This window comes from Bombyx mori, chromosome 16 (assembly GCF_030269925.1).
Source record: "Bombyx mori chromosome 16, ASM3026992v2".
In the NCBI taxonomy this organism is placed as follows: Eukaryota; Metazoa; Arthropoda; class Insecta; order Lepidoptera; family Bombycidae; genus Bombyx; species Bombyx mori.
In genome coordinates, this window is record NC_085122.1 from 2237438 (window position 1) to 2252900 (window position 15463).

Below are 15463 nucleotides of genomic sequence, written 5' to 3' on the forward strand. Positions count from 1 at the left end.
GGTTTAAGCGACATTTTTGCAACTTTACAGGAGAGCTATACAAAGCGATTCTGCGAAGCACTGCTCTTGCTAGGGCTAGTGTTCGAAATTTTTCTCAGATTGATCCCGTGAGCTCTTCTACACACGTGTAGCTAGAATAGCCCCTTAGGCTACCAGCGAATAGGTAAAAGAAAAAAGTTACCATCCTGAATTTTCATGAATGATCACATTTTAGCCCTCGAAGGACAGCATAGCTTTATGTAATTGTTTTTGAAGTTATACTTCTTTAGGCGCGTTATGAAAAATTGATGAGAGTGAAATTTTACGAAGTTGCCCACTAAATCACTCATTACAATACGACCGACGTAACTTGGCGAGTCTGAATATAGCCGCAGGTGAATTTTTCGAACCGTACCGAGAATTACCGAATTTATACGATGTTAAGACAAGGGATGTCCAATATGCGTGTTTGAGGATGTTGTTTAATCGATTAAAATTGAAATAAAAAAAAAGAAATAAATTTAATAAAAATAAAGTATAACTTCTTACGCGCGTACATAAGTACACGCACCCTTTTTTTTGTATCTCCGGCATTACAGAACGTCTCGGAACAAATAATGATTTCGTGATAAGTTATTTTTTACGTAAACCTACGCCATCGCAAACGATTCAAGGCATTTCAGAGCGACCTTTATTTTTTGAATTGTTTCACCCTATTGCATCGGAGAATGCTCTATTGTATCAGCCCACAGACGTCCACTGTTGAACATAGGCCTCTCCTAGGCTCGCCACAAAGATCGGTCCTACGCTGCTTGCATCTAGCGGATTCCCACGATCCTCAAAATTCGTCGGTCCATCTTGTGGGGCTACCCACGCTACGTCTACCGAGAATGCTCACGTTACCTGAATGTCTTTTATATTTTTATTAATTCCAAAAACAACGAAAAATAATCCGAATTTGCTTAACAACGATGGTTATTATAATACCAGTAGTACTTTATGGTAATCGATTTAGTTCTAAATATAGATCCAGACGCTTTTTCTATGTTAGGGGTTGTGACCTTTAATCTTACGAGAATGAATTATTGTGCGTTTAGACTTCTAATAATCTATAGAAATGTGACCAACACCCCATCGCGCAAGACATTGTCCGTCGGAAATGGCGTTGGATAGGACAGACCCTACTGCGCAACGGAGTCAACGCAGCATCAATCGCGTTTCAGTGGCAACCGCTTGAGAGGAGAAGACCTGGTCGCCCTGTACATACTTGGTGACTGACCGTGGAGAGTGAGATGAGGACTACCAACGTGACCTGTAGTGATGTCAAGAAGCAAGCGCAATATAGGGTCAAGCGGAAACAAACCCTCAGATACAGCCCACTGAGTTTCTCGCTGGATCTTCTCAATGGGTCGCGTTTCCGATCCGGTGGTAGATTTAGCGAAGCACGGCTCTTTCTAGGGTTCGTGTTGGCAACGTCATCAGGTTTGAGCCCCGTGAGCTCACCTACTAGTTAAGGCGACGCTGATATGGCCTCTCAAGGCTATCAGCTTAGGTAGGGAAAAAAAAGCGGAGACAACTTGTGAGGGCCCTATGTACCAGCGGGGTACCCTAGGATTACAACAACAACAACAACATAAGTCTATCCACCAAATTTTTTCATTTGTGGGAATTATCTGTAGTTAATTAATTCTATAGATATATAAATTTATAAGTTTTTATTGACAGAAGACTGACGAGCTTAATAATCTGCTTAATGGTAAATAGTTTACCGTCGGTCCTGGACATACGCAAGTCCAAGGCATGAGAAACCCGGTTCCCAACGCTGAAGGCGCTTCCAACTTCAATTATCTTGCTCTTATTGTATCTATATAGTTACATTCCAGCTCATTACCTGGTCATCCATCTTCCCTTAAGAAACAAGATAGGAATAAAATGAGAAAAGATTTTGATAGTGGAATAGTTGAATTTTTCACTTTCTTCGCGTTTCCACTGTAACGTATTGTCTCATTGTTTTTACAGCTGCATCTTCTCACCGAAGTTGAGCTTTAAAGTTCAATTGAAACATGCACTTTTAAACGTAGGGATTACTTTACTTTTGTCCAAACATATCCAGGTTTTCCTAATTATTTGATTGATTGATTTGCGAAAATTCCGGAAACAAAAACACGTTTTATCTCATCGATCGCTACTCGACCCTCGCCTTTAAAGGGCATACGTAATCTACCGTATCTGTTTTGATTATTTAACGCGAGCCACAAGGAAGTAATGTCCTTTATCTAGGACGTAAGAATTTCCTGTCCTTTTTTTTTAAATTGCGTAAATTGGTGGACTTGTACGCTTATATTCCACGCGTCTTAATTTTTCGTGTAATTTAATAATTACGTCTGATTTTAATGTTTCTAAAGCATCCGTTCTCGTAACGAGATGCGGGGTAAACCGGTTGTTAAATCTAATTTTTTGTGTGTTGTCGAAGCTCGTATACAATAATTAGAAGCTTTTTTTATTTAAGAAGTTTCATTTTTTTATTTTTATAAATGCTATTGTTGTTGATTCGCCATGTGAATTTGATTATATCGACAATACAGTTGAAATAATTGTTGTCTATTAATTAAATCTTGCCAACATTCTTGTTTTGTTTTATATGTTACTAGCTGACCCGGCAGACTTCGTAGTGCCTCAATCGATAAATAAAAGACCTTAACTTTTGTATAAAATAAACTTAAAGCAAATAAAACGAACCCGTCCGACGGAGGACACATCAAAGGGAAAACAAAATTGTTATTTTTATTTAATTCCGAGCATTTTCATATTTATCTATCATAATTCAAGACCAAAATTAGCCAAATCGGTCCAGCCGTTCTCGAGTTTTAGCGAGACTAACGAACAGCAATTCATTTTTATATATATAGATAATGGGAAAAAAATTACACAGGTAAGAAAGCACGTATTGGATAACGCACAGTACATGGTTAAAATTTAAAAAGTTACTGTATTTCAGAATTTCAGAATGCATTCCATCGCGTAGACATACAGAAACCTTATTTATCTATTCCGTGTACAGAACAATTTATACATACTAGTATATGTATAGGTCGCGATTTTTAATGTGTGCCATCAAATTTTGAAATAGTTGAAAGAAGGTTTAGAATCACTGTTTTCAACATTCACGATTTTTTTTTTATTGCTTAGGTGGGTGGACGAGCTCATAGTCCACCTGGTGTTAAATGGTTACTGGAGCCCATAGACATCTGCAACGTAAATGCGCCACCCACCTTGAGATATAAGTTCTAAGGTCTCAGTATAGTTGCAACGGCTGCCGCAGCCTTCAAACCGAAATGCATTACTGCTTCACGGCAGAAATAGGCAGGGCGGTGGTACCTACCCGTGCGGACTCACTAGAGGTCCTACCACCAGTTGATAAGTTTGAAATTTATGATGAAAAAAAAATTGTTTCAGAGAATTCTCATTTCTGCCAGGGAAGTCTTGCGATGGCTACGATATCGTCTACCACAGGCTCCACGATACAGATCCGTCGAAATACAGCCTTGAGACCGGAGTCAAACTGCTCTTCATGACTTTAGGTAAGATTTCTTCACCGCTTATTCACTTATAATAGTAAACTACTGGTGGTAGGACGTCTTGTGAGTCCGCACGTGTAGGTACCACCACCCTGCCTATTTCTACCGTGAAGCAGCAATGCGTTTCGGTTTTAAGGGTGGGGCAGACGTTATACGGTAAAAACTGAGATCTTTCAACTCACGTCTCAAGGTAGGTGGCGGCATTTACTTTGTAGATAGATGTAGATAGGGCTCCGATAAACACTTAACATCAGGTAGGCCGTGAGCTAGTCCACCCACCTAAGCAATAAAAAAAACAATAGGTTTAATTAAATTATATACTTATTTATAATTGAACTACATACTTTTGTCATGGATTACGAAAACTAACCTCGTAGTATTCGTAACGCCGAAATAAATATAAGGACAGTAAAAAAAACGCGAGCTTAAACTTTAAAAATATATATTGAAGTGTGTGTGCTTTTCAGGATATTATCAAAATAACCCTTCTGCTCATATCTGTTCATCAAATATTTATAAGTAATAATACCATGCACCCCACGCTTTTTTTACAATAAAATCATTTTTCTAATACTATTTGTAATTCAAATTTAGTATCATTTATTTTCCTTTTTTTAGTTGGTTTTTTTTAAAAACTTATTTTTGAAACTATTATTTATTTTTCATTTTTTTTAATTTCTATTTTTTTTAAATTTTTTTTTTCAATTTTTCAAATATTTCATCTTAATCAGTCGGTAACTTATCCGAGGAATAAATAGGTGATCGGCGCGCCCGGTAGTTTCCTTTCTTGGTCTTGACGCAGACACTCCGCGTCTCATGAAAATAAAAAAAATCGCTAATCCTGATTATCCTAATAAGGATAACGGATCAAATTGCTTAAAATATTGAATTGTCATCGGTCCTGAATAGGTATGCCAAATTTCGAGTTAATCCGATGTTTTGAAGGATTCAAAATCAGTTTCAAAGATTCCGTTACATACTAACATACGTATAAAGCTAATAAAAGCGTATTAAAAATAGGGGAAGTCGGACAAAATATTATATTTACCAGACCCATTGAAAGAAACCGACGAATTGTATCAGAATTTAAAATCTCAGGATATTACAGAGGCCAGACAAAACCTTGACATTTTTAGGTTAGTGCCTTTTGCTGACGCGAGGTTGTAGTTCTTTCAGCTATAAAGGGTACATACAGTTGTTGTACATCTCCGATGAAACTAACCCTTAGAGCGCGAACCGTCGATAGATCGACTCTATTAATGCGTGTAAAGTGCGGAGCGTCGGAATACCGACTATTTGCGGTTTGTCCTTTACGGTATTAAGGTATCGACCTGTACGGACGTGTCTTAGCGCAAGCATGTATAACGTTTTTAATAAGTTAATAACATTTAGAATGAGCATTTAAAATTATTTTGTGGGGAATTTAGCATTGATTTTTTCATTTATTTTTAATTAAATATTCTTACAAGGTACTTTTATTAAAAAAAAATTAGTAGTTTCTGCTAAAGTATGTAAAAATAATATCAGCACTAAAACAGTTATGGATGTTGGCGGTTATCATCTATGCCACTATGAGTGTGCTAAAAAAAAATTAGTTTAAAAAAAAAAACAAAAAACCACGCTTAATAGCAAACGGAACCAACAATTAATTTCATATTTTTTCATCTCTTCATACTGGTCAGGATATTAGAGCGAAGCTGTAAAATTATTGCATAGTCGTCGGTGGACGAGCTCACAGCTCACCTGGTGTTCAGTGGTTACTGGAGTCTATAATGTGCCACCCACTAAGGTCTCAAGTATAGTTACAACGGCTGCACCTTTCAAACCGAAACGCATTACTGTTTCACGCCAGAAATGGGCGGGGTGGTGGTACCTACCCGCGCGGACTCACAAGAGGTCCTACCACCAGTTCTTACATGAAGCTTGTGTTTGCGCACGTTTAAGAACAAGTTAGCTGCTAGAAACTACCATAGCCATATTAAAACGCAGGAGAGGCGCGGATATTAGCTTTTAAGTTAATAAACAGAAAATTTTGGTCGCCGTGGAACCATGATGATGGTGATGAGGGTTTCCACGATATTGTATCCCAATCTATCTAAATAGACAACCTCGCATCAGTCTATCATACCATAACACATTACCGTGGATGAGAGAGTTAAACAAAATCACGCTATTTCGTAACGCGCTCAAACTTTTTATGTCAGATACCTTAAACAAATATGAGGTTTACGTAATTTTCAACCGAGCACGAAATGTGAACGTACTGTGTTGTAATGTTAAGTTACGAAATTATAATAATATATTTGTTGGTGTCGTGTAAATGTATATGAAATCAAACTTAAATCCGGGACAGAAGGTGAATATTAATGTTTTTATTTATTTATTTATTTATTGCTTAGATAGGTGGACGATCTCACAGCCCGCCTGGTGTTAAGTGGTTACTGGAGCCCATAGACATCTATAACGTAACCTCGAGATATTGAGTTCTAAGGTCTCGGTATAGTTACAACGGCTGCCCCATCCTTCAAAGCGCAACGCATTACTGTTTCACGGTAGAAATAGGCGGGGCGATGATACCTACCCGTGCGGACTCACAAGAGGCCCCATCACCAGTAAAATGAAATATTCTTTCTTTTTCCCTCATCTAAAAAAAGTCTCCTTCACTTGTTTCTTTTCTTGCCTACCTATGCTGGTAACCTCGAGGGGTTATACTAGCTTCACCAAACGTGTAGGCGACCTGACGCGGCTCAGTCTGGTTAATTTGGTAATACCAGCCCTGGCAAAAGCAGTGCTTCGCAGAATCTACCACCGCATCGGAATCACAACCTACTAGGAATATCCGGCGAGAAACTCAGTGGGCTTTTTTATTTCTATTAATTGACTTTCGAGCAGCGTGGTCTGTCAACACAGATAACCCCCAATCTGTGTCTGGGGGTTATCTGTGTCAAACAGCTGTCAAGTTTCGAAACGACCCGGATTTTTGGGAAGGGATTCATTTGACGTTTACCGCGATAAGGGACTTAAAAGTAAAGTTAATGGTTAGGTTATAAATGCTTAGGTATGAAAGGTAGGAGCAAATATTCATACGCGTACCTTATCAGCACGTTTAGAACCTCTTGTGAGTCCGCGCGGGTTGGTACCACCACCCTGACTATTTCTGCCGTGAAGCAGTGAAGTTCGGTTTGAAGGGCGGGGCAGCCGTTGTAACTGTACTGAGACCTTAGAACTGATATATCAAGGTGGGTTGCGCATTTACGTCGTAGATATCTATGGGCTCCAGTAACCACTTAACACCAGGTGGGCTGTAAGCTCGTCCACCCATTTAAACAATAAATTAAAATAAAAACAGTTCGCACCAGAGAAATCTGCGATGAAGGAATAACATCGTCTTATATAAATCAAACCGAAGTAAATTTTGCTGGTAATAGAGACTATTGTGAGTTCATACGGGTAGGTTCTGTCGTCCTGTTTATTCCTTCTACGCAGTATTCTTGTTGTCCGGTCTGAAGGGTAGGATTGTAAAACACAACTGAGACTTTAATCTCGTGTCACAGGATAGGTGTTTTTTTTTTATTGCCTGTTTTGCGATACATTAAATACAAAAAAGTACAATTGGCGGTCTTATCGCTAAGAGCGATCTCTTCCAGACAACCATCAGGTGGACAAGAATCATTAGAAAACGAACTACGCGCGGTGTACCAATCCAGTGAAATATACATATATACATTTACACATATACACATACACACATACACATATACATATATGTACACATAGATATATCTAGTTCTTTGATTACTTCGCACGAAACTCTCAAAGCTCAACTAAAATCTGACAATGGTTTCCGATTATTATCATTATGCCATTATCTATTAAATACACTGAAAATATTATGAACTTAAAATCTTCCTTCAGCTTATCCATAATTATTTTGTGAAATAAAAAGCACGTGGTATGCGCGAGCTTGTAAGTTTGGCTTTTATGTTCAACTCGACGTTGCGTCACGTCGCGTGTCGTTATCTGATGTATCCACAGAAGGTACTTCTTACTATTCCAACACGTCATCGCGAGCTAATAAATCACGCCCAACACTTCACCGGAAAGCAATAACAATATTCAATATCTGTATAGTTTTTATTGTATCATTCTTAAATACCTGTAGCTTTTTTTTCCTAGCTATGCTGATAGCCTTGAGAGGCTATATCAGCTTCTCCTTGACGTGTAGGTGAGCTCACGGGGCTCAAACCGGTTTGGTCGCTAACACTGGCCCTAGCTAGAGCAGTGCTTCGTAGAATCTACCACCGGATCGGAAACGCGACCCACTGAGAAGATCTGACGAGAAACTCAGTGGGCTGTGTCTATGGGTTAAAACCTGTAGCGATTGGTAAAGAAACAAAAGAAAAGAGACAGTGATATAAGCGCAGTAATATTTTACAATACTAAATTTTTTTTGTATGTTTTTAATTCTTAAAATCCTATACAGCGTACCCAAAACTAAAATAAATAATAAATAAATATTTACTAACAATCACGCCACGTTAACTGGTCCCGTGATAAGTTCGTAAAGAACTTGTGTTACAGGTACCAGATAACGGATATAAATGTAAGATTTTTATTATACACATACATATATTTAATATACATCCATAACCCTGGAAAAAACATTTATATTTATCATACAAATATCTTCCCTTGGCGGAATTCGAACCCGCGACCCCCTTGTGTAGTGACCATGTCACTTACCACTACACCAGACGGCCGTTTAAAAATGAAATGTCGAAAATGAATCAATTTAGAAGTGTACACGTCAATAAGTCAAAACAGGATTTTAAAATCTTAATAATACTAATAAGGAGGTCCTTAAAATTACTACACTTACCTAAGTGCTATAAATCGGCCCGACTGAACTGACTCCAATAAATTTATGACTGTGGTCACTTGACTACAACATCACTGTCAAGATCGAAGGTCGACAACTATGAAAGCTGCTCAGAGGCAATCTTCGTATTATTAACATTACTACGGGCCGCTGGTTCGTTTTGATGATTCGATTACCTAACAACATTACAAAATATGCCACGAATTATAATCAAAACTACTTTTCGGTCACGAAAGTGAAGCATTAGAAACGTCGGGGATAATATAGTGACAACTTATTGGTGGTAGGACCTCTTGTGAGTCCGCACGGGTAGGTACCACCACCCTGCCTAATTCTGCCGTGAAGCAGTAATGCGTTTCGGTTTGAAGGGTGGGGTAACCGTTGTAACTATACTGAGACCTTAGAACTTATATCTCAAGGTGGGTGGCGCATTTACGTTGTGGATGTCTATGGGCTCCAGTAACCACTTAACACCAGGTGGGCTGTGAGCTCGTCCACCCATCTAAGCAGTAAAAAAAAATCCGTATACATTCTTAATTTGTATGTGTGATATTACCTTTTGTATTTAATTCGTATATCGACAATGAACTATGTGAATTCACTGTAAGTAATTAAAACTGTGGTGAATGTTAATGCTGAGTTAGTTAGCGAGTGACAAGGTCGACGAGCTGACTCGCCACCGCCGATACAATCTCGAACGTAGATATTGCGTACTTCGTTGATAGTTACGGTGTTAAGCCGTTGCTTTTGGTCCACACCAAAGAGGTTTATCGCCTTCCTGGAGCAATAATTGATCTCTCTTCCCAGTTATTTAACCCACATGGTGGTGGGGACAGGTTTCCTTACTGTACTTCTCCAATTCGCTCTGTCTTCGACATCCTCGTCAGCAACATTGCATTCCCTTTTGTCCTTCAGCACTACATCCTTCTACCTTGTCTTGGGTCTACCTCTAGGTCTCCGACCGGGGTGGTCGAGCAGTAGTGCCAAATTTCCGACGTAGTCAGGTGGCTTCCTTTCTACGTGATAGGAAACACATCACACAACGTCATTTGGCCTTGAACCACTTCTTTCTTCTTCTTAGTCGAATACTTTATTGCTGAAGGTCGTGTCCTTGAAAGCCCTTCGTGGCTCTTTGTACCCTCAGCTTCCATTTGCTTCGGTTTTCGGCTTCTCTCAGGGCGTTGGTAACAGAGAGTCCAGTGAGCGCAGTTATCTGATCCTTTATTTTGACTTATATACATTTATTTATACGAGTAGAACAGAAAACGAATCTATGTGTCGATGTGGGAAACAAAATCACGATCCTTATTAATTTACCTATATATTGTTACGCGCTGGGGTACGGGATAAATAAAAAAATCTACCGAAGTGTATATTAAATCTGTATTAACGCTTAGAACACTTTAAAATTCTCAATTAGCTTCTTCCGCTTCGCTTCGGGTGATCCTTTCGCTGTTTCGCTTCGAGTAGTTCCGATTACTAACTAACTGCGTAATATCTCCGCAACGCTTTTATAGCAGATACCACATCCCGAGAATTATCGAGAATATTTCACTCATTTCGAGTATTGTGCTTCTGCTATCTAACAACAGATGGCGTTGTACTTCTCGAGCGTTCTAGGTGCTACTAGAACCTTCGATATTCGTTCGACTATTCGGCGATAGATGGCGTTACTCTTACCGGCGTATGAATATTAATACGTAAAGCAAAAGCTGTACCTTTTTTAAGAAAATTGCGCGGACGAAGGAGTATGAAATTTCTCGCACTTATAGAGAATATAGAGAAGGAGGGCAGAATGCAAATATTTTTTAAATTATGCATAAAAATACATTCAAATCAATAAATAAAGCATTACATACACTGCCATGTATTTGACACACACACGCATATATTTTTGTTTTGTTTTGTTTATCGCTCTTTTGTTTATTTTAAAGTTCGTAGTCAAATTGAGAATAGAATAATATTGTTTGTCTTTAATATTATTTGTAACATGATATATGGTAAAAATTAGAATAATCAAATACTTAGGTACTAACAAAAAACATGTTCTTGAATGTGTTATTGAGTTTGCCCCTTTTTTTTTAATTAAGCCTTTTGTACGGAAATAATTAAGAACCGGTTTGTAATATTTGAAGATATAATATATAAAATAATTTACAATGGGAGTTTTGAAGCGTTACGTGGCATACCACGCTGAAGCAACTTACAGCGTTCCGTTATGTAGGTACCATAGCTGGTGATTAAGATTGGTTGGTGGATTTTTATTTGTGGTAGGACATTATTGTGAGCTCATACGGGTGGGTACCAAGATCGTTGCCTATTTTTGTCGCGAAGCATTTTTTATTCTTTTATTGCTTAGATGCGTGGACGAGCTCACAGCCCACCTGGTGTTAAGTGGTTACTGGAGCCCATGGACATCTACAACGTAAATGCGCCACCCACCTTGAGATATAAGTTCTAAGATCTCAGTATAGTTACAACGGCTGCCCCACCCTTCAAACCGAAACGAATTACTGCTTCACGGCAGAAATAGGCAAGGCGGTGGTACCTACCCGCGCGGACTCACAAGCGGTCCTACCACCAGTAAAAATGTCAATTATGTCAATTAATTTAATAATAATTGTAAATAGAAATGCTTTAACAAAAACGGACTTCAAATAGAAAAAAAAGATATTCCGAAACAAATTAATATATACTAAAAACAGTAATAATCGAAATCGGTTGGCGTGATATTGAGTTATTCATCTATTTGTCGCGCACGTACTTAATGCAAATTTAAGACTTACATGGTTTTCTTAGGTATACTGTTATCAGAACGGGACTAAAAGGACCACACGGGAAGCGACAGCTTTCTAATAAAAAAAGAATCATCAAAATCGATTCACCCAGCTAAAAGTTATGAGGTAACAAACATAAAAAAACATACAGTCGAATTGAGAACCTTCTCTTTTTTTGAAGTCGGTTAAAAACGCGAGACATTTTATAACATAATCACTACATAGTATAAAACAAAGTCGCTTTCTCTGTCCCTATATCTGTTTGTTTTTTTTTTTTTTTTTTTTTTATTGCTTAGATGGGTGGACGAGCTCACAGCCCACCTGATGTTAAGTGGTTACTGGAGCCCATATACGTCTACAACGTAGACGCGCCACCCACCTTGAGATACAAGTTCTAAAGTCTCAGTATAGTTACAACGGCTACCCCCACCCTTCAAACCGAAACGCATTACTGCTTCACGGCAGAAATAAGCAGGGCGGTGGTACCTATCTGCGCGGACTCACAAGAGGTCCTACCACCAGTAATTACGCAAATTATAATTTTGCGGGTTTGATTTTTATTACACGATGTTATTCCTTCACCGTGGAAGTCAATCGTGAACATTTGTTGAGTACATATTTCATTAGAAAAATTGGTACCCGCCTGCGGGATTCGAACACCGGTGCATCGCTTCAACACGAATGCACCGGACGTCTTATCCTTTAGGCCACGACGACTTCATCGATTCGACTTCACGACGATTTGTCCCTATGTATGCTTAAATCTTTAAAACTACGCAACGGATTTTGATGCGGTTTTTTTTAATAGATAGAGTGATTGAAGAGGAAGGTTTATATGTATAATAACATCCATTAAATAGTGGAGAAATTAATAATAAATTACAGTTTCCGAAGCGAAGCGAGGTCGCGGCGGGTCGCTAGGTACATATATAAAAACGAAGTCAGGAGTTTATTTAGTTAAAAAAAATCGCTTGAGCCAAGTCAAATCAAACGGAGATAACACAAATACGTATGACGAATTTGTTTTTAATTGCTCGATGTCACCCCTTTATCTTGGAACCATATCGAGGGGTGAAAGGCTATTTAGTTTAAGTGACTTTTTGCAGCTTTATACGAGAGCGATTTAAGGCTTAAATTAGAAAAAATATGTACGGATTAAACTTAATTGAAGTTCAATTAAAAACGTCGAAGCGTTAATGATAATACCAAATAAAACGGATCTTTAATTACAAAGAGAAATGTCGCGTTTTAAGCGAAATGTCGCTTAAACGAAATAACCTTTCGCGTGGTGGTAGGACCTCTTGTGAATCCGCTCGGGTAGGTACCACCACCCTGCCTATTTCTGCCGTGAAGCAGTAATGCGTTTCGGTTTGAAGGGTGGGGCAGCCGTTGTAACTATACTGAGATCTTAGAACCTATATCTCAAGGTGGGTGGCGCATTTAAGTTGTAGATGTCTATGGGCTCCAGTAACCACTTAAGACCAGGTGGGCTGTGAGCTCGTCCACCCAGCTAAGCAATAAAAAAAAAGAAGCGATATATTATTCTGAAAATTCGAAAACCCGCTTGAAGATTTTAGCCCCGATTTGGTCATCACATCATTATAATCTAATAATATTCATAGTTTAAGGAATAACCGTTAATATTATAATTAAGCATAAAGTTTTCCAAGAAGATTATTTGCTTAGATAATACAATTTATATTAACCTGTTTTATTCATTAACATTAATCATACACATACTTGTGTGAAGTTTTTTTTTTATATCCTTGCGTCACAGATCACTATGGTTTTTATTAATTTTGAAAATATTCGACCTCTGTGATTGTCCATAAAGCATATATTAAATTGATTTTTCAATGTCCGAACCGCTCTCAAGGTTTTTTGGAGCCAAAAGTAGTTTAGGGATTCGTGAATAGTGCAACAAATTTTTTATTGTCTCTTTAACGTTCTCGATCGCGTTAAAGTTAACTTAAATTTGTATGAAGTTGGAACAGCGCCCCTAGCGGTAAACGTAGGCAAACGTTCCAGCTCCATACAAATTTGAGTTAACTTTTACGCTATCGAGACCGTTAAAAAACTCGCACTAAGCACAGAGAACAGCGTATAACACTACTTGGCAACGCTCAGGGAACATCGTGGAGGAGAACTCATTCCAGAGCTTGTATTTTGGCCAAAATTAATGAGCTTCGGTAACCACTTAACACCAGGTGGACTGTGAGCTCGGCTACACATTAACGCAATAAAAGAAAAAAAAAACTTGTTAAATGTTAAAAACATGTAATTCTTATCATCACCGGGTATTTTATGAGCCGTTAATGTGTTTTAAATCGTAAAAAGATGACAATGTTGCCTCTTGGTTTGTTTCTTAACCGGGTGAAGGTTGAACTAAGTAACACATATAAGTGGACTCTCAATAAATTACTGCTCTTCTCTACAACCGCAAACTATTAAAGCCTAGACAAAGAAAATAACATCCTATTAGGGTTACCTTTATTCTCGATCGACTTCCACGGTGAAGGAATAACATCGTGTAAAATCTAACCCGCAAAAATTATAATTTGCGTAATTAATGGTCCTATACGAATTTCAATTTTTCAGTACAAATCGCCAATTTCATACTTTAAATCCCCCTTTTTTTGGTCAAGAGGAATTTGCCGGACTTCCGCCTTCCACTGCGGATGGAGGGCGGGACATGTCGGAGTCGAACTGACTAAAACCTCCTGTCGCTCAACAACCCACATCCAAGCTTCGCATGAGACAGAACTCATGAAAAGGCAAAGGGGGGAGAGTGAAGCGTTTAGTGCGGAGCACATCTCTCCCATCACCCTCCCTCACTTTAACCCCTATTAATATTGAATAAACATTATCCTTATCACACTTTAATGTCGTATGGCGTATGATTTTAAAATGTTATCAACATAATTTGAGTGCTATAATAACATTTAAGGTAATTATATTGAATTTTTGTGATAAAAATAACAATGTCGCCATTATTATTATTATTATAATCATTGTTATTATACCATTGTTATTATAGATGTATTATAGGTATATTATATGTATGTATATGTATTAAAAGTATATTAGAGGTAATATTTTTAGCCTACCTATGCTGATAGCCTTGAGAGGCTATTTCAGCTTCGCCCTAACATGTAGGTGAGCTCACGGGGCTCAAACCGGAGTGTTGCTACACTGGCCCTAGCAAGAGCAGTGCTTCGCAGAATCTACCACCGGATCGGAAACTCGACCCACTGAGAAGATCCGAAGAGAAACTCAGTGGGCAGAAGGTATATAGATGTTGCGAGCTTTATATAAAATTATCGTCATCATTTTCAGATGCCTGCCTTTACAAAAGAGGTCCATCACCTGGTTTTATATTTCTATTCGACATGCGCGGTGTACGTTTTGGACACATAACGAGAATTAGTTTATTGTAAGTATGTTATTTAATTTAGTATATTGTTTCCAGTGGCATACCCTTATAAGTGAGATATAATAAGATTTATCGTCGTATCGTGAGATATAATAAGATTTATTATCCCTATAACGTCAAAGTACCATATAAAAAGAACACTGAGAAATTAAATTTCACTAATTTACTCAATATGTTTATTTATTGTACACATCAAAAGTCAGCTGCTCACGATTTTGCGTGAGACCCGCGGCCATGGCTCTAAGAATCTGGTTCACAGAAAAAAACTGACTAAACAAGTATTTATGATTCACTTAACAACCGAATATCTTTATTCATGTACATTAATATATACTAGAGGTCCCGCAGTAGTCGAAATTCGATTATAATTAATTGGAATTGTAAGTTTGTACACTATTATGATTGTATTTTATACTTTTATAATCACAAATTTCGCCAAGACTACACTATAAAAAATATTAACAAAGACAAACAACATTCCTCCTCCTTCTTTTAGATAATTTGGCTCCAACGCCTTTGGCATTGATTTTGCCAATGTCAAAGTTTTAAAAAAAATGACAGGTGCTTATAGAGAATCTATTCTCAATTTGACAACAGACGTCAAGAACAAAAGTTTGACAATAAATAGTATGCATGCGTGTGTGCGTCAAATACATGGTATGTAGTGTGTGTAAGGTTTTCTTTATTGATTTAATGTATCTTTTAAGCATTATTTAAAAAAAATATTAGCTTTGTGCACTTCTTCTCTATATTCTTTATAAGTGTGGAAAATTTCATACTCCTCCGTCCGCGCAATTTTCGTAAAAAGAGATACAAA

General features: G+C 37.9%; 1 protein-coding gene across 2 annotated transcripts in view; it reads left to right on the forward strand.

The window, feature by feature from the left end:
* LOC101736577 (alpha-tocopherol transfer protein-like) overlaps positions 1-15463 on the forward strand; it is a 29985-nt gene that overhangs the window by 3285 nt on the left and 11237 nt on the right. For both annotated transcript variants that reach the window (XM_004928914.5, XM_021349744.3), the window contains exons 2-3: positions 3436-3560; positions 14550-14646. In XM_004928914.5, coding sequence (XP_004928971.1) covers positions 3436-3560; positions 14550-14646 — 222 coding nt within the window. The remainder of the gene's footprint in view (positions 1-3435; positions 3561-14549; positions 14647-15463) is intronic.